This window comes from Acartia tonsa, chromosome 10 (assembly GCF_053477335.1).
Source record: "Acartia tonsa isolate MP-2025a chromosome 10, ASM5347733v1, whole genome shotgun sequence".
Classification (NCBI taxonomy): domain Eukaryota; kingdom Metazoa; phylum Arthropoda; class Copepoda; order Calanoida; family Acartiidae; genus Acartia; species Acartia tonsa.
Genome location: NC_137269.1, coordinates 6,736,401 through 6,757,157, shown reverse-complemented (window position 1 = coordinate 6,757,157; position 20,757 = coordinate 6,736,401). Strand labels below are relative to the sequence as shown.

The following is a 20,757-nucleotide window of genomic DNA, read 5'->3' as shown; positions in this document are numbered from 1 at the left end:
AAAAAGAAGCATTGTAATTTAAAAGATTAAAGTTATTCTAAAATACCTTATTTCGCCATAAATCTCATCTATACATAAAACTATTTATTTTAAAAAAATTTTTTAAAGATTATTTTGATCAAATTAAAAGTTTATTTATCTATTATAAAATCTAAGTTGCAGTTAAAACGAATTATTTTACTTTATTTACTAAAATCATAAATAAAAGTGAATTAGTAGCTGTACATAAAATAAAACATATAAAACTCATATATTATTATTATTATTAACCATGTAATCATTATTTTTAAATATAATAACATTGCTTAGCTGTCTTTTATAAAATAAATATTGGAATCTAATTGTCATTTAATCTTTCTTTTAATCCAGGTGTAGCTATTCTAACCAAAAGTTCTACAAAAATCACGAAACCTTTTCCCTGATTTAATGCAAGTTTGTATACAATATCGAAAAACAAGTATGACAAAACCCATAAAAGCGGAGCTCAAAAAAATCCTGGATGGTAAACCGGACAAAGGGATCTATAGAGCAGACGTTCAGTGGCCATAAATCAAGAATAAATTTAGGGTATAGTTCCTTTCGTGGCAACGCACCATATGGAGCGATTCCTCGTATTTTTCACAGTGGCTATCTCCTATTTCTAGCCCCTGCGGGGGGCTCTAACCCTGCGGAGCCAAATGCCTAACCCTTTGGGGCAATCACCTAACTCAATATAACCTAACCTAACCTAAAATAACCTACGACGAATCGCCCCTTAAGGTGCGTTGCCACGAAAGGGACTATTCCCTAAATTTATGTAAAAACTATGGAACCTTATACAATTTTTGTGTTATAATATTTACATTGAATAAATTACCGATAAAATAAATAAATTTCATACCGAGTGCTCAATGGCATAGTAAAAAAGTTCTTTAAAAAAAATCACCAGTCTATATTGAATTTAGAAGTTGAGAAAATTATAATAAGCCTTTTAATAGCAAATAATGGCCATGAGCCTATATGTGTGCCTGTCTGTACTGAAGGACATGTGTAACTGCTGTTTCGATATGGTACTCCTTTACAGATCAGATTCTTATAGGTCCAGAGAAGGTTTATAATCATTTTAAGGATGGACACCACCACCAACCGAGTCCCAATCGCAGCTATCTATAATACAAAGTAGAACCATGTCTGTCTGTCTGTCCATCCGTCCGTCCATCTGTCTGTCCCTTAAGATCTCGGTAACCGATCGGATTCCATTTTCAGGGTATATACCTATTGGTCCTGTGGTGGTTTCAAGCTATTTTCTTGGGGGGGTATCAAACCCCCCAACCCTCCCGAAAATAAAAATCCCCCCCCCCCAAAAAAAAAAATTATGGCGCAGCACCAGAATTTTTGTTTTATAATTTATAAAAAAATTATCTCATGGGGCAAAGCCCCTAGAGGCTAGGGGCGAAGCCGCTAGTATAAATAAAAACTAGTACAATTATGTTTTTAAGTAGACTGGCATAAAAAAAAACGAATTGACTTGTAGGGTGGAAACTCTACTAAAACAAAGTAAAAATGGAAAATCCAAGGAAAAGGATATAATAATAATATTTGTAGGTTATACGTGACCATAATACTAACTTTTAATTTATACAGAAAAAAGTAGTTTAAAAACAGATCTATAGTATAGATGTATATATAGACAACTACCTCAAAGACCTCTTTCGTCTGCTTCTGAATTATTTTCTGCTACTTGCCTGTGATAATATAAGCGACACCATTGGTTGATTTTCAATGACCCAATAGAAAAGTTGCACAAGGTGGTTGCGATGGGGAGATACAGTTATTTAACCCTTTCTCCCTCTAGTGTTTTACTCTAATGATGTACATATATACAGATAACTACCTCCCTTCCTTTTTCACTTACCTTATTCGTCTGCTACCAAATTGTTTTCTGCTACTTAGCTGTGTTAATACACACCACACAATTGGTTGATTTTCAATGACCCAATTGAGTGAAGGCACAAGAACAGTGCAATGGCGAGATACAGCTATTTAACCCTTTCCCCCTCTAGTGTTTTACTCTAATGTTTAAAGGGACGATCTTCTTTAACCTTTAACAGTCGGGCCCTCTTCTGTACCTTTATCACCCAGAAAAGCCCCGCCCCCCCCCCCACCCCAGAGAGTAAGGGAGGGGACAATGGGCAATTAATTTAATTTAAGAGTTTTCGCTGAAAGGCAATGAAAACTAGATTTATCCAGATTTTATTTTTGTCTGCTTGGATTATAACAAAATTCAGCGGCAAATGCGCACTTGTACCCAAAGTCCCCAAAATCTTACTAAATCCTTCACGAATACTTTGGACAGGTACCCAATGTTTGAGACTCCTAATAATTGAATATTCGATATTCATTGGCCTATACTCTTTGGGGACTTTTTATTAAATCAAGATGATATTGGTTCAATCTAGCAGTGTCCAAATTTTCAAACTGTAATCTTATTCTACGTAAGGGGTAATTTTGTTTATAATGATTGTGTTGTACAGCAATTTTTCATTCTTTGTCTTATCCCTTCAGATTCCTTAAACAAATGACGAATCTAAAGTCATTTTTACTTAAGTAATTAGACGGCAAATAAGTCATGTAATATCTTAGCTATAACTAATCCAAGGCTGGTAATGTTAGATAAAAATTATTCAATTAATACATTAGGTTATTATTTAGGGATTATATTTGTTTCATAACGATATAACATAATTATATAACTGTAATGTTGTTTAATGTTTACTTTTTGGCTTTTCAGGGGATAATTAAAACCTATAATAGCAGTATATATTAGCCCTGTCTTTAGACAGACAAGATTCAAATAGTTGTCAATCAATTTTATATAAAATCTTATTTGAGTTTATTTGAGTTTTAGATTTTATTATATCATTATATTTTAAAATCTCAACCAATATATAGATTAGGATCTAAGATAAGATAAGATAAGATTTATTTTCCTCAAAGGTACAACATATTTTATTAGATATATATTATAAATTATGTTACTATGCTTGATTTGTTTGATTCATCTGGTTTGTTGTGTTTGGTGCAGGTTAGATAATAATATACATAATAACAATTATTAAGTACCTAGCATGGAATTGGCCGAACTTCATCTCCACCTAGTTACCAGGCCAGTTTAAATTGAATGGAGACAATATTTTACAATAAAAATTCCATGCAACATTGTACCAGATAGTTGGCATAACCCTTTAAGGGTTGTGGAGCCACTGGTGTACTTTGACGCTTGCCAAGCCGATACAATGTTATATGTGCAAATAAATAATAATCTTAACAATGAAACAATATCTTGCTGTGTATTTCAGACATCCTCCTACTATCAGTTGCAACTTCTCCAAGCGTGAATTCGGAACAATTAAGGAACCAAAACCTCCATAAGGAGTCGCTATTCCCGTTGAGATCCCTTTTCAGCTCCAAATAGACAGTTTCCTTTATATCAAATTATTTTCATTATAGAGTGGAGTTTTGTCCGGGTTTTAAGGACATCTCCACACCAATAATTACAGGATAACGGCAAATTTCGCGATAACACTTGGTCCAATCCAAAAAATCCAAAAAAAAACCAAAGAAAAGTCCAAAAAAGGACAAGAATACCCTAATAATAATCATATCGTGTACTTAAGTGAACAAGGTGTAATGGTTGGTTTCGATTCCTACGGAATCTGATTTTTATTTTTGAGAATGGATATAAAAAATCCTAAGAATAGGTCATATGCGATTCCTACGGAATCTGATTTTGGTATTTTGATAATGGGAGTGTGTCCCTAAATATGTATGGTTCGATTCCTCCGGAATCTGATTTTTGTGTTTTGAGAACTGGTCACAGCATGGCTGTGAATGGGGCAACAAAATGGGAGAGGAAGAGGGGGGGGGGGAGGGGGTTTTAAGGGAAGGCGAAAACGTATCATTAATCCATTGATTCCACCCCTTTTTGAAGGTAAAAGGGTGAAAGTGGGTCATGTTAAAAAAGACTGTGGCGTGCTATTGCGCGCGTAATTTGGTTATAGCTTTGCTTTAGTGAGGTTTAAATCTTACTATTGTTTAGACACGAAATGTTCGGAGAGGAAGAATACCAACAAATGTGGCAGCCGCTACGCAATAGATTGACAATAACATATGAACGACTTCTCAATATAGTTAATGGTGACAATGTCAGTGACGAAGTACGTCGTGAGGTAGCCCGTCTTCTATACCAACAGGGTTATTTAGAAACCGAGTTGGCCCTCACACTATACAACCCAAACAAGGACATGGAGTTTCATGAAGCTAAATTGGGTGAAATTGCTGAGCGGATAACTGCTCAAGAGGGGGCCTGTCTCCAGCTATAGTTCCAGAAGTTGGCCATTTCCGGTTTGAACCAGTTACGGTCAAGTTCTCTACGACTTTATATACAAGATATCCGCAAAAATATCCGCAAAAACACCCGCGGAAATGTCCACATGATGTTCACAAAAATCAACAAAAATCAACAATGAATCAACAGAAAAAAACTGCAAAAAGTTACTGATATGGCTATTGAAATATAAAATTGTTTTTGAAGAATAATACAGTTTAGTTTTATCCAAAAAAGTAAAAGTATTAAAATATCATAAATTATCATAAATTCATTGATTTGTTTAATAAATCCTAGATATCTTGCTATGAACTTTTATTTTTTATGAAGGATGTATAGAGTAATAGGATGTCTGTTAATATTTCGCTATGGATTAATTTTCATTAGCATAAAAAAAAGTGAAGTGAGAAACTGGTTAAAATAAGGGAGATGGGTCAGGGAATTCAACAGGTTAGGGGGAGGAGGGGGGGAAAAAACTAGAAGGGGAGTGGTGGGTGGTTTGTGCGCGGCCGTGACTTCCAGCTAGACAGACGGAGCGGCGCCTATCGTTTGGTATATACTGGGGGGGAGAAAAATAGGGGGAGGGGGGAAGAGTGGTTTTCCGGTAAAGCACGGCAGAATAAAGCAAAAGAATAAAGCAAAAGAGGGGGCGGGGGGGAGACAATTGGTTGTAAAGCATAGGGGGAATACGCGGGAAATCGGAAGTAGGGAAAGTTATTTATTAATTAATAAGTTAAATTAAGATTGAATAATGTATGGTATTAAGACACAAGGGGGGTATAAATATGGGGGTGGGTAGGGTCAAAGTTCAATTGTCTCAGAAATGTCAGATCAAGAAGAGGAAGTTGGACAAGGCCAAGGTGCTTTACCGGATGGGGCGCCGGAAGTTCCGGAGGAGGCTGGAGGAGAAGAAGATGTTCCCCTCCAAGACCAGGTGCAGGAGCTCATCGCCATGTTGAACTCAAGCGATGAAATCGATGATCCTGCACCCGTGCACGGCGTCCAGCAGCTGCTGAACCTCGCGGCAGTGCCTGATCTACTCCCATTTCCGGGGGTAGACAGGCGCTGTCTGGACCTCTGGTTTATGGTCAAGAGGAGGTTAATGGGCGTCGTGTACGAGGGCGACAGACTTATGTGGAGGAGATTCCGCCAAGATGCCATCGATGAGGAGATCCTCCGCATGATGTACTCCAACTATGGGTTAGTCGTGAGGCTAATTTCAGTAATGCCCACGTACGCCCGCTCCTTCCAGGCCAACATGGATTCCATCGCCACCATGGACCGCTTGGTCACCGTCCAGCAGGACCTTGTGGAGGAGCTCCTCCAACAGGAACCCGACGACGTCGATGACTCCAGCGACTACGACGAGTAGATGGCTATGCCCACTACATGAGCTTAACCAGTCCAGTCAGCGATAGTCATATATTAAACAAAATTTTCGATATCTAAATTTGAATAAATAAATATATTTTTGGTCAAAATTATGAAAAAACTTTGTTATTTTTTTATTAGATAAAATAGAGGTAGAGGTTGCGCGATTCGTTAGTTGCTTGATAAAAAATATATAATATAATAGAAGAAGTCAAAGTCAAAATATAAAATGTAAAATGAATAAAGTGGATAAGAAACAAACTATGCTAAAGCTACTCTATACATAGGTATGTATGTCGGTTCCTACGGAACCTACTCGTTGAGATTTGAGGTTAAAGAAATGCTGTTTTATTATTTTTTTGGTATAGAAATTAAGTGCTTACAAAAAGTCGAGGGCTAAAGATACGAATAGAAACTTAGTTAGAACAAAAAATTGTTAAATAGAGGAAGAGAAAAAATAAAGTATTTGCTTTTTTTTTAAGAAAGTAAGTAATAAGTAAGTAAAATATCTTTCTTGAGAATAATTTTATTATCAATCAGTTTAATTTCAAAAATAAAATATTTGCTTTTTTAAAATATTTGCTTTTTTAAAACTCAATCTTGTTTAGGTAATAAGTAAAACATTTTTTCTTAAAAATATTTTTATTATCAATTAGTTTAATTTCAAGTGGAAGGTTGTTGAATATAGTTGGGAAAGAGTTAAGAGGGGCGTGCAGGAGAAAGTTTCTATTGGTGCCCGGTTCGTAAGCAAAGTTGTTCCTGTTCCTAGTGCCATACGTATGTCTGCAGTTCACGGTAAAATATTGCTGGTAACGAATATTTCCAAAAATCTATGGATTTTAAAGGCTGCTAGCTGCCAAACGGCTGAACGTACATATCATGCCTGCACTTTGTTATAAGCGGCATAAGAAGGCCTACAAATAATCTGGAATAGCCATAAATCAAAAATGCATAATTATCTCGCAGTGCAGAGAAATGCGCGAAAAAGACCTATATTACGCGTTTTTTCTTCAGTGAAGCTTTCCCTGTTAATCATTGGATCTTTGCTATTCTAGATTATTTGTAGGCCTTCTTATGCCGCTTAAAATGGTGTGCGGGTATGATCTGTACATTCAGCCGTTTGGCATCTAGCAGCCTTTAAAATTCATAGATTTTTGGAAATATTTGTTACCAGCAATATTTTACTGTGAACTGCAGTAGATTCTAATCTATATATTGGTTGAGATTTTATCAGTGCCAATTGGATACGATGGCTTTAGTGATTTACAGTAAAGATTAGTAATAAGTAAGTACAATGGAATGCACTCATTTGACAGAATACCCATTAGTTAGGATATGTTAGGTGTGGTTAAGCTGGATGATTTTAAGTGTATTAACTTATTATTAGTTTAAGTCGATTCCATGCAGGGTTAAGCAACAAAGTAAAACGCTTATAGTCATGTGTTTAGTGGGTGTTTTCCTATGTTTTATGGAACAGGATGTCTGGGGTATAGTCCCTTTCATAACATCGCACCTTATGGTTCGATATTACGTATTTTTTACAGTAGCTTTTCTCCTATTTCTAGCCGCTGCGGGGGGCTCTAACCCTGCAAGGCCAATAACCTAACCCTGTGGGGCAATCACCTAACCCAATATAACCTAACCTAACCTAAAATAACCTATAAAAAGCCATTTTAAAAATACGACGAATCGCCCCTCATGGGGCGATGTTACGTAAGGGACTATTCCCGATGTCTGTCTATTCCTGAAGCTTAAGATTTCAATAATTACCGAACCGATTGAGATCACCATTTTAAAGAAGCTTTACATATGTCTCGGGAATGGGATTGTTCAAGGCTATCTTATTTTTTCCTGCTCCTTTGAATCCCTAAATGCTAGATGCGAAGCCGCTGGTTATATATAAAACTATGAAAAGTGTAAAAGTTATAGTCTTTTAGCGGTTACGCCCCTAGAAGACTATAGAGGCACTTAAAAAGTCGACCCCTCCACGTTTCATTTCTAGATAAAAAAAGGAAAATTTTGGGGGGGTCATTTTTATTGGGCGGTTGGAGATACCCTCCCCAAAATAGTTAAAAACCTTACCTGGACCATTAAGAATCTTCACTGCAAAGAAGGATCAATTTAGTTCAGTAGTTAGTGAGATCCCTCGCTACGGACGAAAAAAGCTTACTACTTCATATACTTCATATAATAGGATAGGTAAAAGAAAAGATGAATATATAATTATCATTTGTAAACATAGTCATATCTTATTACAATATTTACCCTGGTGTTTTAATAAAATTGTTTAAAATTATATTCAACGAAAGCCAATTGGGGTTGGATAAGGATAGCGGAGAGTAGATAATTATTTATTCTCGTATTCATTCGAATCAGGTGGATAGGAACCGGTTCTCATCCATACGAAAAAACTATGTCTAGCATCGTATTATATCCAGCTTTCCGCAGATATAGAATGTACAATCATAAGATTAAAACCAGTTTTTTAGCCGGTGCCTTCAGCACCTCGGGGCTAAAAAAACTAGTTTTAATCTTATAATTATACATTCTATATCCGCGGAAAGCGGTTTATGATATTACGATGCGAGAAATAACTATTAATGTTATTATTAATATAACTTTTAAAATTTCACTTTTACTGAAAATGATCGTTTGGTAAAAAAAACATATTTTAATAGTTACTTTAGACTCAGAGTAAGGATATTTGAGGATAGGGGAAGCAATTACTTGGATGCTGTGAGTATTGGTGCAAAAAATATGACGTAACAAAAAAAATTAGCCAATGAGAGGCTGTTATTGACCAATGGTAAAATTTATAGTGGACCCTCATTGGCTATTTTTTTTTTGTTACGTCATATTTTTTGCACCAATCCTCACAGCATCAATTACTTGTATAATTATGTCATTTTAGATGTAAAATTAGAAATGTTAACAAGGCCAGGGTGACAGCATTCACATAAGCAGTGAAGCATATAAATTATGGATGGACAAACGGGAAGTGTAAGTTATAGAGCAGAAGTTATGTGATCATAAATAAAGAACGAATATGTTATTTTCAAAAAAATCAAGAAACCTTTTTTAAACAAAGTATCTATATCTTTGTAGCATGACTGTCAGACCGACGGACCCAATAAGTTACATGATGAATGCTCTTTAATATCTTTTTTTAAAATAGCACATTAAATAGCAACTAAAAATCATCCATTTTTAGAAAAACACTTTTATTTACAAAGGATAATTTGAAAATTATCTATAATACAAAGTAGAACGATGTCTGTCTGTCTCAAGGATCTCGCTAACCGCTGAACCGATCGGGTTCTCCTTTACAGGTTAGCTTCTAAAAGGTCCCGGGAAGGTTTATAACTATTTTAGGGGAGGGTACCACCACCCTCCCAAGAGAAATAACAATATAATCGAAAAAAAATTGAAATATTTTCGCCGCATAGTGTCGCTAGCGTAGTCGCGCTGCGTAGAGACATGAATTTAACAGCTGATAACATAGACAAATTATTTCTCAAATTAGATATTTTTATTAAAAAAAGATTTATATGCCACTAGAGGCCTTTAGGGGCGTAGCCGCTAGTGTTTAACTAAATCAATTGGAAAGAGAACCATTATGTCTTTAGGTGGGTTCCAGGACAAACGCAGGAGTCCCAAACGTCGGAGTGGACAAACACAGGAATGTTAAAATATTAATTTAAGTAAGTATTTCTATACAGGTTAGGTTAGGTTAAGATATGAATTTACAAATAAGCTCCCCGCAGGGGCTATGCATTAAAAAAACCTAAAATATGGTTTAAAATAGGCTAGGTTATTTTAAATGTCCACTCCTGCGTTTGTCCACTCCGACGTTTGGGACTTCTTCGTTTGTCCTAGGACCTTTAGGTGGTGTAGTTTTCAATATGGCTCAAAATCGGTTCTAATTCAGCAGATAATAAATCGGTTTCGAAGTAGTACTGGAATTGTTTTTCAAAACAATTGATAGCCGTTAGATTAGAACCGGTTTTCAACCATACTGAAAAATCATGCATAGCACCGTATAGTCCTCAGGGCTAACAATGTTTTAATCTATCATTTTACTGTCCGCGAAAAGCTGTCTATCCGGATATTAATCGGTTTCAAGACCATACAGCTTATTTTTGTTATCGGATCGTTATTATTCCGCTACTTATAGATAAAACTATGTTTTTTTTTCAGAAAATGTACGGAAAAAAATACAATAGTTAACATGGGACCAGCCCACTTCAAAATTTTATTTAAAAACTCATAATTACTATATACAAACTTAAACATATAAATACATATGGCAAATAGGTACTTATAATAGAGATTTTATTATAAAAATAATATATATTTTTATGTATCACAAACAGTCACAGAATGAATTACGAAGCAAGATTTTTTAAGGAGGGTAAAATGAGGGGTTTAATGTGAATTTAAATGGGGGTAATCACCCCTTTACTACACCTCTTGGAGGTCTTTGTCACGGAGATCAAAATTCAGGGCTTGGCAACCGTAGCCGCTTCGTATATGTATTTTTATTTACTTTTATGAATTTGCTGCCGGTTTAGAGAAATCAGCAGCCGGTTGAAAAAACACATAGCTGCCAAATCCTGATAAAATTTTCATAAAAATAAATATAATGTACATTGACTTAATCAGCTAAAATAGTTGAAATTTTAAAATATAAAATCTAAGAAAAAAAAGATATCCAAAAAGTAATGCCTTTTAATCATCTAAAAAAAAGTATGTACATATCTCATAACAATATGATGAGATTTATAATGATTTAAACAAAAAAAAATATTTTTTTAACAAAAATTAAAATGAATACTTATTTCTCTCATCGTATTATTCACACCTTCCCGTGGATGTAAAATGTACAAGATATATAAGATTAAAACCAGTTTTTTTGAGATGCCAAAGGCATGGCCTTTATATTCGTAGAAAACTGGATAAAATACGATGCTAGACATAATTTTTTCGTATGTATGAAAACCGGTTCTAATCCAACGGATATTAATCGGTTTCGAATGAATACGAGAGTAGTTATTTCTCGTCTCGTATTATAAACGGCTTTCCGCGGATATAACATGTACAATTATAAAATTAAAACTAGTTTTTTTTAGCCCCGAGGTGCCGGAGGCACCAGCTTAAAAAAACTTGTTTTAATCTTATGATTGTACATTTTTATATTCGTAGAAAACTGGATATAATACGATGATAGACATATTTTTTTCGTATGTATGAAAACCGGTTCTAATCCAACGGATATTAATCGGTTTCGAATAAATACGAGAAATAATATTAACATTTGAAATTCAATCCATCTGGTGTTGGTGGCTCATACCCCAGCAGTCTATAATCTTTTTCATATATCTGAAAAAAAAACAATTTATCATTCAATTATTTTGTCAAATGAGCTAATTAATGAGCTAAAAAGGTTCAATTAAACTAATTAAGTTTCATATGACATTCTTATTATTAACCTTATTTATATACATTTTAAAAAAATATCAGCATTAATAAAAATATCAAAATGCATATTCAATTTATGATTTTGTTTGTGATTTTTGTATGCCTTACCTTTGTGATTCGACACAGTTCATATTCATTTAAAACTGATAGGTACATCTCTCTAAAAACATTGATAGAGGTCAATTTATTAGTTACAAGCAGTTACGCCCAGTGGCGTGCGAACCGAAGGGGGCATTTGGGGCAATCGCCCCCCCCCCCTAGCGACCAAAACGCCCCCCCTCCCCCCCCTAGCCACCGCCCCCCCTGCCCCCCCCCCTAAATGTTGAAAAATGCCCCGTTTTGCCCCCCCCTGGTAAACAAAAATGCCCCTTTTTGCCCCCTACCCTATAAAAAGCAAAACTATCCAAGTTTCAAAAAAAAAATACTCAAAAAAAAATTTTTGGCGCTTCGCGCCAATCTGACAGTAACTAGTAAACTACTCATTTAACCTTACCAAATTTTTTTTATTAGTGTAGCAATTAGGTTATAATCTCTTTTCACTGAACATAACAAACCAGGTAATAGAGAGTATTTTATTTTGTATAATATAAACTTTTTACCAAAGAAATTTTGTACATCCCCAATATAATTGTATAATATACACAAAATTACCCCTTACATAGATTACAATTAGTGGATGAAACGTATGGAAACTAACTTAATTAACCAACCCATCAAAATTCCATTAAAGTCCCCAAAGTTGTTGAGCCAACGAATAAGAAAATGTTTATATGAAATATTGGGGACTAGTGTAATAAATAGCCCAAAAACCCCTCCCTTCCTGCATATTTGAAGAGAAAAATTTACGCTTCGCGCCCGTCCAAATGGTTTCTGCTTTTTATCACATTGTATATTTGTTGTTATTTCTAAAAAAAAACATTTGTAAACATCAAACATTTAATTTAAAAAGTTATCTTATATAAAAAAGAAACAGCATTGATATTTATCTAAGCCTTTTTATCAACACTGTATGTCTGTCAAAATGAATAACTAGATATGATGTCATATGATGTTCAGGAAAAGTTTATAATTTTTTGTGTACATACCCTTACAAAAAAATTTTTTTTTTTTTATGGCAATTTTCATTAAAAACCCTTAAAACTAACTACACTCTATATTCCTAACTTGATAAAATATGTTACTCTTGTTGTCTTTAATTGATTTTAGTTCAAAGTGGGAGTATTTATTTTTAGGTGCACTTCGAGCACTACCCTTATAAATCCTTGGAAAAACCACTTTATTAAAAATTGACAGATTTTTAAAATGCCATTTAAAGAGGGTAGGATATGTTGTTATAAATTTTTAGCTTCTCTATAATTCACTATGGCTGTCAGTTCGTAATGCTAAGGGGGAAATGAGATTTTCTCAAATACAATTAAATATAGAAGGCTAAAACTTAATGTTAACATTCCCATCATTATGGAGTATAATTAACTATTAAATATTCATGGAGGACGGACTGCTTTTCAGGAAGTTCTGGCTATTTTTGTATCTTTCACAATTCTCCTATTGTTTGGTCCAATTTACAAATTAGATAAGGGTATCAAACCCAAATTTCAGGTATAGTCCCTTTCGTTTCGTATTTTCACAGTAGCTTTTTGCCTATTTATAGCCCCTGCAGGGACAATTGCCTAACCCTGCAAGGAAATCACTTATAATAACCTATTAAAAGCTACTGTGAAAATACGACAAAAAGCCTCTTAAGAGGCGTTGCCCCGAAAGAGACTATACCCTAAAGTTTTCCATATTTCTAAGAGATTTTTATATCTGTAGATGAAAGGATAAGTATTTTTTTTATTTTTAACATAGTTCTTTATATCTTTGGTTTTTATGGTATGATAAATTTTTTAGTGGATTATAATATAAAAAAAAATAAAATTTCTCGTTGTTCCAAGCATCCAGTAGGTAATTTACTTTGACTGTCATCACACAACATACATGAAAAAGGATTTGTGATTTTTTACCTAAAATATATATTTATTTCAACAGATGCTCTTTAAATCTACTTTTCTGTATTCTTATTAATGATTTTTTGTGCTTTGCTACTTAAAGATGTTGTCATCCTTGTTGTCATACAATAAAGAAATATTTAAAATCAGTTTTACATATTAGGTTATGAGTGTTTTTATCTCCCCCCCCCCCCAAATTTTTTTTATTGGGGTTATTAATCCTTCCTGCTGAGATTTCATAACATCCCCTTCCACCCATAAAAAATGTTTTGTGGTGGGGAGGAGGGTGGGGGGTAGGGGAAGGTTAAATTATCTTCTGTTCTTTTTTTTTGAAGATGCTTTCTAGCTCCCTTCCCTTCGGTCATTGCAGGGTGGGGAGAAGGGATGGGGGAGAAGAGATGGGGGGGGGGGGGAGAGCTGGGGGATATAAATAAGAAATAGGGATGGGGGAAGGGATGGGAAAGAAGGGATAAGGACTAGAAGGCCCATAATCAAATAATCCCACCCCTTAAAACGCCCTTATTTAAAATTAGTATATATAATCAAAATGCCCCCCCCTAAAGTTAAGTGCCCCCCCGGGGCACTTTGATTTAGGGGGGGGCAAAATTTTACAAAATCTTCAAAATGCCCCCCCCCCTAGACAAAGTGCTTCGCACGCCACTGGTTACGCCCCTAGAGACCTCTAAGGGCACTTGAGGTATTGAACCTCCTTTTTTATTTTAGTTTTAAAAGTTAAAAGTAAACAAAAAATTAATAACATAAAGACAGAAATTTGTAAAATAGCCAGGGCTCGGCAGACGCGCGTCCGTCGCGACTAAGACTCAAATTATAACCTATATGAAAACTTTGATTTCAAAATTCCATTGGTCTGTTCAAAACAGGTTGATTTCACTAAGGCTTACAGGCGGCTGACGCGTGTCTGCCGATCCCTGAAAATAACTTATATACTTGACCTTTTAAATCTAAATGATTCATAGGATATTAGGAGAAAACTTTACCTTTGTTCTTGATGTGTGGTTTTCAAATCTTTAGTTGGATTTATCCATCTTTTTGGTATAAATGTATCAAGACCAAGTCTTCTCACAAAATAACTAAATTATATTAATTCAAGATAGTTTTATGCTTAATAATTCGAAATAGGCTTGACTACAACCCAAGAAATAGTCTTGACTACAACCCAAGAAATAGGCTTGACTACAACCCAAGAAATAAGCTTGACTACAACCCAAGAAATAGGCTTGACTACAACCCAAGAAATAGGCTTGACTACAACCCAAGAAATAGGCTTGACTACAACCCAAGAAATAGGCTTGACTACAACCCACGAAATTGGCTTGACTACAACCCAAGAAATAGGCTTGACTACAACCCAAGAAATAGGCTTGACTACAACCCAAGAAATAAATAGGCTTGACTACAACCCAAGAAATAGTATTGACTACAACCCAAGAAATAGGCTTGACTACAACCCAAGAAACAGGCTTGACTACAACCCAAGACCTATTTAATTTTGATACTTATTCAGGTATAGTCCCTTTCGTGACAACGCCTCTAAAGGGGCAAATCATCGTATTTTCACAGTAGCTTTTGTTAGGTTATTTTAGGTTAGGTTAGGTTAAGTTAAGTTAGGTGATTGCCCAGCAGGGTTAGAAACCGCCGCAGGGGCTAGAAAAAGGAGAAAAACTACTGTGGAAATGCGACGGAACGCCCCTTAAGAGGCATTGTCATGAAAGAGACTAAACCCACTTATTTTTCTATCCTTCTAACTTATAAACATTAATTGATTAGAAAAAAATGACAGTTTCCTCAAAATGCCTAGTCGAGCAAAGAATCCAATCTTTTGAAAAATTAAATCGAAGATAAGGTAGCCTAAGGCGAGAATACAAGGTACCCCCGCAGGGCTAATGGTCCTCATTGGAGTTAAGAATAAAGAAAAAAATAACCTTTCTTTTAAAATTAATTTTAAACAAAGAGGGGGAGAGGGGTTCTGTGCAAAGAAGACAAAGCCCAAATTGTGTTAAAATTGTGACAAAAATGATTAATGTGACGTAATAAAAATACAATTTTCTAACACTTCTTTCTTATTATTTAGTCTATTAAAAGGATTCAAAATGCAAGGACATATATTTTTTTTAACTTTTATTTGATACATCTTAATTGGAACTGATGATCTATTTTAATAGTGAAACAATTGTATTTCATCAATAAAAATGTTAAAGAAATAAACTGTGTTTATATATGTAATAAGTAATAAAAATTAGGGATTATCCATTACTTTTTTGGGTTTTCTTTCCTTCTTCTCCTCATTTTATAACGTCACGGGGATCATTTTTGACACGATTTTAATACAATTTTGGCTTTGTCTGTAAGGAAATATCTACTGATACTGGATAAAAGTATAATAATCATTGCTACGTGTCTTATTGACATTATTGTCCTTGTTTTAAGTATGGATAATATTTTAGCAGGTATCTATGGCCGATAAATTAATGTACATCTCCAATTATAATATACAAAAATTATCCCATTCTTTAGATTACAATTAGTGTTTATAACGTTTGAGCACTCAACTAATGAATCAACCCTAAGTTGTTAAGCCAAGGAATGATAAATTTTTACTATAAAACTTTTGGGACTAGTGTAATAAACACCTCATTGTCCCCTACCTCCCTATTTTTTTGGTTACCTTTCTTCCTGTTCTAAATTTTCAAACTTGATAATGATATCAAAATCCACAAGCTTGGAGCACAGGCTACAAAGTTGGTTGGTTGGTCTCCAATGCTCATTTCTAGTTCCTCCCTGTATAAAATATTTATGCGTTTTTTTTCCTTAAACTATTTTAGTAAATTAGAATACTGAATGACCTAATAATGAATTTTGCTAAAACTTTTAGAGAGAGCCTAAGTTACATAACTTTTGTGTCACTTTGAGGAAGACGATTCATATGACGTCATATAAAGGGAAAAGAAGAGGGATTGGGGGAAGAAAATCTCTTCGAAAGAGATGGGAGAAAAGGGAATCGTCTTCCTCAAAAGTGACACAAAAGTTATGTAGTTTAGTCTTTCTCAAACTTTTAAAGCTTCATAAATAAGAAAAAAGGTGGAAGATAAAAAAAATTTGGACACTCCTTTAAATGATTATAACGTAAAAGCAATGTCGCTAAAAATTGATAAAAAAAAGGGGGGAAAATGATAAAAAGCCTTACAGGTTTGAATAGAAACCTTACTATAAAGAAGAACCGTATCGGTTCAGTGGGCGGCAAGATCCAAAAGACAGACATTTTGTCAATTTCAATTAAAAATAGCCACAATTTACCCTTAAGTAATTACAGTGTAATACAAAGACATAATCATAATAAAAGCGGCTAAAAAGCTGCCTTAAAGCATTCTGACCGCAACGGTTATATCAAACTTAATTAAGCTCCACAGTGATGGGAATGTCGACAAGAAATTTCAGTTATCTTTCTTTTATAAGAGCCGAGAAAATAAAGTTTTCGCCCAAATATAGATAGATACGTCGAATTATATAGTAGCTTATCCACTAAAAACTAAACATACTTACATCCATAACATATCTAACAAACTCCCAGAAGGTTGGTTCATTGCCTCCCCTATTTGGAGGAGGGTTCAGGTATCCAGATGATCGATTGGCCTGTTTAATATTTCACAAAGATTATGATACAACATGTAAATCATTTACTATATATAACTGCGGAATGGGGTTGCTAACACACCCCTAAAATTAATTTTTGTCAGGCCTTCCTTACTTTCTTCAACCCCCTCCACCCCCCCCCCCCCCCATGGAAAAAAAACACATGCACACACGGTTACACAGTCCCGTGGCAATATCATAAGCACGCCACTGATTGAATTGAAATTATGAGAAGCTACCCTGTTAAGGAGAACCCGATCGGTTCAGCGGTTAGCGAGATTGTTCGGTACAAACACACAAACACACAGACACACAAACATCCTGTTACCTTATTATAAGGATAGATAAATCAGACAATAATGATATTGAAAGAAATTAGTAAATGCCTAGTCTGATAAATGATCTTTATTAAACAAATGCTTTATTGAAGAACTAGCGGTTACGCCCCTAGAGGCCTCTAGGGGCACTTGTGGAGGGGGAAGTCGAATTTGATAACCTAATTTCTTATTTTAGATTCTAAAATAAAAAGTAAAATGTAAATTTTTTTTTTTGGGGGGGGGCCCCCTTCATTTTTAATTTTAGTTGAAAAAAATAACAATTTTTTTTTTTTGGGGGGGTTATTTTTCATTTTTTGGGGAGTTGGGGGTGTCCCACCCCCCAATAAATTAGTTATAAACCTTTCCGGGACCTATGAGAAGCTACCCTGTTAAGGAGAACCCGATCGGTTCAGCGGTTAGCGAGATCCTTCGGTATAAACACACAGAAAAACGTCCTGTTACTTTAGTATAAGGATAAGAAAATATTTATTTTTTTTGTGAAATTTCCTTGTAATAAGCCTCACCAAACCTCTTTAGTCCCTCTTTTCTGAAAGCAAATACAATAATAGTTATTTCTCACATCGTATTATAAACAGCTTTCCGCGGATATAGAATGTACAATTATAAGATTAAAACCAGTTTTTTAGCCCCGTGGTGCTGAAGGCACGGGCTAAAAAAACTGGTTTTAATCTTATGATTGTACATTTCTATATTCGTAGAAAGCTGGATATAATTCGATGCTAGACTTAGTTTTTTCGTATGGATGACAACCGGTTCCTATCCACCGGATTCGAATGAATATAGAAATAGCCTAAAACCAATACTAACACAAAGCAAGCCTGAATAGGTTGACCTATCAAGCTAGACATATACATATACAAGTAAAAAAAATTTTATTCGATGGGTCGGCAACCGTCAGCGGCGATTAAGCCTCAAATTAAACCGTTTGGGCGCTTCAAATTTTTTTTGGGGGGGAAAGCGGGATTGCCATATTTGGGTCAGGTTAAGACTTCCAGCTGATTTTGAAAGTTGTAAAGTTTGATTTCTCTGAGGCTTACAGGATGCTTACGAGCAGCTGCCGAGCCCTGACTTTTACCAAATAATTTACAAACCTGTATTTAGTTACAATCTTGGAACCATAAGTTTTGTAATAATAGGGCATATGCTGAAATAACAAATACAATTTAAAACATATTAGAAGGTTTATTTCATAATGTTTTTTTGTTTTTTTTGTAAATTTAGGCCTAATGAAGAATATTATATTCTTTACTAGTATAAGAAGCACTGTTTGTAACAGATTAACTTGAGCTTAGTTTTTATTGAAGTTGTCATTCTTGTTAATTGAAAAAAATAGCTGTTTAGATATTATACAACAAGGATGACAACATCCATAAAAGCGAAGCACTGAAACGGTAGGGCAAACGGACATTAACACTTGTAGAGTGTCAGAACTAAATAATCAGAATAAGAGTCATAGCAAAATTGTAAGTAAATTTGTTGAAAAACTTCTTGATTCAGGATAAGTAAATGGACATACTTACATTTTAGGACTTGATTATAGAGTTACTTTGCTTAAAATACTGTACTTTGTTGTCCCAGGAATCATTATACCAAAAATCAGAACAATCGGATAATTAGATCACATAAAAATTTGTTGTTAAAAAGTAATAAATCAATGTCTAAATGGACGTGCGGACATTCCGGTAATGATTATAGAGTTGCTATGCTTTCTAAATCGTACCTTTCTACTTTAGGAATCACCATGCAAAGTTTGAAATCGATAGGACAATTATAACATGCCTAAAACAAAGAAAAAAAGCTATCCGTCTCGGACGGACGTACGGACCGACCCTAATTATAGAAAAAAATCTGCTTTAAAAACTAGAATTGTTACCTTTTCTAATTTATCTCTGTATGCCGAAATTAATCTGTCAATTGGATCTCTGACTATTATGAAGGTTACTGGCTACATTCAATGAAATATTTTAGAATATTTTAGGAAGACAAAGAAAGTCTCTCAAAAAATCATTATGTTACGTCATAAAAACGAGGGATTATCCATCTCTTTTTTTAATGGTTTTCTTTCCCACTCTTCCTCTCCTCATTCCTCATTTTTATGACGTCAGATTTTTTTGAGGGACTTTCTTCGTCTTCTTTTTTTAGTTTTAATCTTAGTTACCTAATGTGACCTGAGGTATCTTTCATTTTAACTAAACATGTTGTTCTATCACCCTTAGATATTATGATCAGAAATACCCAGCTGACAACTTACCCATGGATTGTACGACCTTTGTCTGGAAGTCCTAATTATGTAGGGTAGGGACTCTCTCCATAGGACATAGCAGTAGCAGGTACCTACTAGCATCCCTTTCAAATTTGTCGTCCGTCTGTTCATAATTCTTTGAGCATGCAAATATGTACTTTTTTTTAACATAAGTCTTATATTACATAAAATAAAGGTAGGGGTCTTACTTGACTGGTTTTGTGATTTAATAATACTGCGCTACCTATCATTACAGTTATTCAAACCGATAACTTTCACAATTAAACAAGGATGACAACATCCATAAGTAGCGAAGCTAAAAAAATTATGGATGGATATCTGGAAAAAATTAACTTTATTGCAGTTTTATAAAAAAACATTAAACTAAAAAATCACGAAACCTTGTATGATTTATAACGTGAAAATCTAGGAATCGATCTAGCACAAGCAAATTAGCAAATCTTAATGAAACTTTGTGAGTAAATTGTGAACTTATTTAATCCCTAAAAATATCAGCCGTCTATCTCAGTTAGGAGTAAAGAAAATCATGAAAAATCTAAAACTCTAGGAATAGAACTAGCACCCCAACCAATAAGCTAATCTGGATAAAACTTAATAAAGGTATGCAGAATATGAAAGTATTTAATCCCTAAAAATTTCAGCTGTCTATGTTGAATATGAGTTGAGAAAACCATGAAGACTTAAAAATGTAGGAATCGATCTAGCACCCCAACCAACTGACGAATCTTAATAAAACTTTGTGAAAATATAAGGACTATTCTAAACATATTTAATCCCTAAATATTTCAGCTCTCTATCTTGTATAGGAGACGAGAAAATCACGTTTTCCCCTTTCTGTCTCAGAAGGACAGACGGACGGACGGACGGACATTTCGAATTATAGAGTGGCTTCGCTACTAAAAAAATATATTCTTGGCAAGAAATTATATTATTGTCAAACGTTTTTCTTATGTCAAAAATACACACATAGTCAAGCTTTTCCAGTGTGGCTTCGAAATCAATTAATGTACACTGAATTAGAATCAGTTTACAAAACTGAAAGTAGTTATCAGTTTAGTAATACGGTGCGAAAGATAAATATTTTAAGATTTCATTCCTTTGGTTGATTTTTGATAAAAGTATTATATCTTGATTCTCCTAACAAAGGTGCTATTTTCCTAAAATAAAATGAAGAAATAATTAAAATATTAAAGTACCAGAATGTCTATCTGCCATGTGTCTGTGTGCAAATAGGTAACTTGTGATATGGTTCAACTTTACATTGAGGATTCTTTAAGGTCCAAAAGGGTTTATAATTCTTTT

The 20,757-nt window shown here is 34.5% G+C and overlaps 1 protein-coding gene across 1 annotated transcript in view; it reads right to left on the bottom strand.

Moving 5' to 3' along the window:
* Positions 1 to 10,898: 10,898 nt before the first annotated feature.
* LOC145330282 (carbohydrate sulfotransferase 9-like) overlaps positions 10,899 to 20,757 on the bottom strand; it is a 33,851-nt gene continuing 23,992 nt past the window's right edge. Inside the window, exons 11-19 of the mRNA XM_080174918.1 lie at positions 20,554 to 20,612; positions 19,066 to 19,139; positions 18,284 to 18,336; positions 17,681 to 17,718; positions 16,765 to 16,856; positions 15,890 to 16,002; positions 14,202 to 14,294; positions 11,324 to 11,375; positions 10,899 to 11,116 (exon numbers count right to left, since the gene is read on the bottom strand). Coding sequence (XP_080031044.1) covers positions 11,045 to 11,116; positions 11,324 to 11,375; positions 14,202 to 14,294; positions 15,890 to 16,002; positions 16,765 to 16,856; positions 17,681 to 17,718; positions 18,284 to 18,336; positions 19,066 to 19,139; positions 20,554 to 20,612 — 646 coding nt within the window. The 3' untranslated portion in view covers positions 10,899 to 11,044. The remainder of the gene's footprint in view (positions 11,117 to 11,323; positions 11,376 to 14,201; positions 14,295 to 15,889; positions 16,003 to 16,764; positions 16,857 to 17,680; positions 17,719 to 18,283; positions 18,337 to 19,065; positions 19,140 to 20,553; positions 20,613 to 20,757) is intronic.